General features: G+C 63.9%; 1 protein-coding gene across 1 annotated transcript; it reads right to left on the minus strand.

Annotated features, from left to right (window-relative positions):
• LOC110388623 (integrin alpha-3-like) lies at positions 1–2,123 on the minus strand (the record flags this gene model as incomplete). Its single annotated transcript, XM_021378077.1, is given in 6 exon segments — positions 1–31; positions 109–186; positions 753–832; positions 922–990; positions 1,077–1,242; positions 2,026–2,123. Coding segments are annotated over 6 exon segments (522 nt in total), but the record flags the coding sequence as incomplete, so codon positions are not given.

Below are 2,140 nucleotides of genomic sequence, written 5' to 3' on the forward strand. Positions count from 1 at the left end.
GCTGAAGTGGGACTGCACGTGCGCGGGGGCTCTGGGGACAAGTTGGGGGGGGGGAGGTGAGGCAGTGCTGTGGGACGGGGTGGTGCGGGGGCCGGGGGCTGTGCTCACACGCTCAGCGAGGACTGCAGGCTGTAGTCCACCAGCAGCTGGGCCAGCACGGGCTGCAGGTCGTCCTGCGTGCTCTGCCTGCACAGAGTGCACTGCGTCAGTGCCCGCTGCCGTCCCCGTGCCCCCCAGCTCGGCGTGCATCGTGCCCCCAACCCTTTGCAGGGCACCAGCGTGGATGCGTGCACGGTGGATGCGCAGAGGCATTTCCACCCGAACACGGAAGAATCCGATGTCCCTCCCCTCCCCTTTGTCCCCACTGGCACCCCCAGGGCACCCAGCAATGCCCCCCACCCCGGGGTGCACCGTCCTGCCCACACGCCTGGCTCCAGCCCCACCCAGAGCCGCAGTGCTGATGGATGTGACACCAACGCGTTCCCACCAAGCGCAGGAGACCCCAGTGTCCCCCCCAGCACCGTTTTCCTCATCCTTTTGCCCCCCCCCCCAGGGCCACCCAGCAACGTCCCCATGTCCCCAGCCTCGGTGTACCCCACACCCTGCTCACAACCCCCAGCACATCGAGCCCCTCCCAGAGCACCAATGCTGATGGATGCAACACCGTCACCCCTCCACCAAGTGCAGGAGACCCCAGCGTCCCCCCCAGCACCGTTTGCCCCATCCTCTCCCCCCCAAACAAAGCCACTCACGTGGACAGGTCCAGCCACACCGACACCTCCCGCGTGTCCAGCGTGATGCCGATGGCCTCAAAGGTGACGATCAGCTCCGCCTGCAACACCACCCCTCCATGGGTGTGGGGCAGCATGGGACCCCCCCTCCCACTCCAGAGCCCCCTCCCCATGCCAGGGCAGCACTCACCCTCTGGTTCCGCTTGAAGGGGTTGCCCAGCTCGCACAGCACCGTCTCCGCAAAGGTGCACGCACCGCTCTGCAAAGGGGGGAGAGCATGAGGAAGGGGGCTCAGAGTGCCCCCCCCCAAAAAAAAATATAACAGGGTGGGCAGATAGCACTCACGGGGCGGACGGAGGAGGGCAGGAGGCTGCTGGGCACTGTGATGTTGAGCAGAGCCTCGTGGGCATCCTCCCCGTTGGAGGCGGAGCTGGGTGCATTGGTGATGTTGATGCTCAGGTGCAGCTTGCGTGTGTCCCGGCTGTAGTGCAGCACCTGCGTGCCGTTCAGCCTGCGGGGGGGGGGGATGACATGCTCAGAGGGGGGGTGGGGGCTTGTGGGGACGCCCAACGCCACCGGGACACCGTTATGGGATAGAGAACCCAACGTGGTTTAGGACAGGAACGCTGCAGCCAAGAGGTGGTACAGCGTGGGCATGGGGTAGAACAGCAAAGGGTGGGTGTGGATGGGGCAGGAATGGGGTGGGATGGGGACCGGGGTGAGATACAGCAGGGGATGGGGATAGGATGGGGATTGGGGTGGGATGGGGCAGGGAATGGGATGGTGAATGGGGTGGGACAGGGAATGGGTTGAGATTGGGATGGGGCATGGGATGGGGCATGGGATGGGGCATGGGATGGGGCAGCACAGGTATGGGGATGGGATGGCAAAGCATAAGCCTGGCATCATGTAATCACAGAATCACCCAAGCTGGAAAGGACTGATAAGGATCAGCTCCCGGCACAGCACAGGCATGGGGTGGTACAGCACAGATATGGGATGGCACAGCAAGGCATGACACAACAAAGGCAGGGGATGGCACAGTATGGACATGGGATGGCACAGCACGGGTATGGGATGGCACGGCACAGCATGGGCACGTGTATGGGACAGCACAGCTATAGGATGGCACAGCATAGCCCCAACATTACGGGATCCTAACATATCCTGAGTTGGAAAGGACCCTTCGGGATCACTGAGTCCAGCTCCTGGCACAGCATGGGCACAGGGTGGCACAGATAAGGGCTGGGGGGGGCACAGCACAGGGCTGGGGGGGGGGTGGAGGGCACAGCACCTGGGCAGGGGCTGGTTCTGCTCGGTGACAAAGGCGCTCTGCAGCTGCAGGTTGCTGTAGCACTTGTTGTCGGAGCCGCACTCCTTCTGGAACTCCACCTGGGACAGGGACAAGC

Source organism: Numida meleagris, chromosome 26, assembly GCF_002078875.1.
Source record: "Numida meleagris isolate 19003 breed g44 Domestic line chromosome 26, NumMel1.0, whole genome shotgun sequence".
Classification (NCBI taxonomy): Eukaryota; Metazoa; Chordata; class Aves; order Galliformes; family Numididae; genus Numida; species Numida meleagris.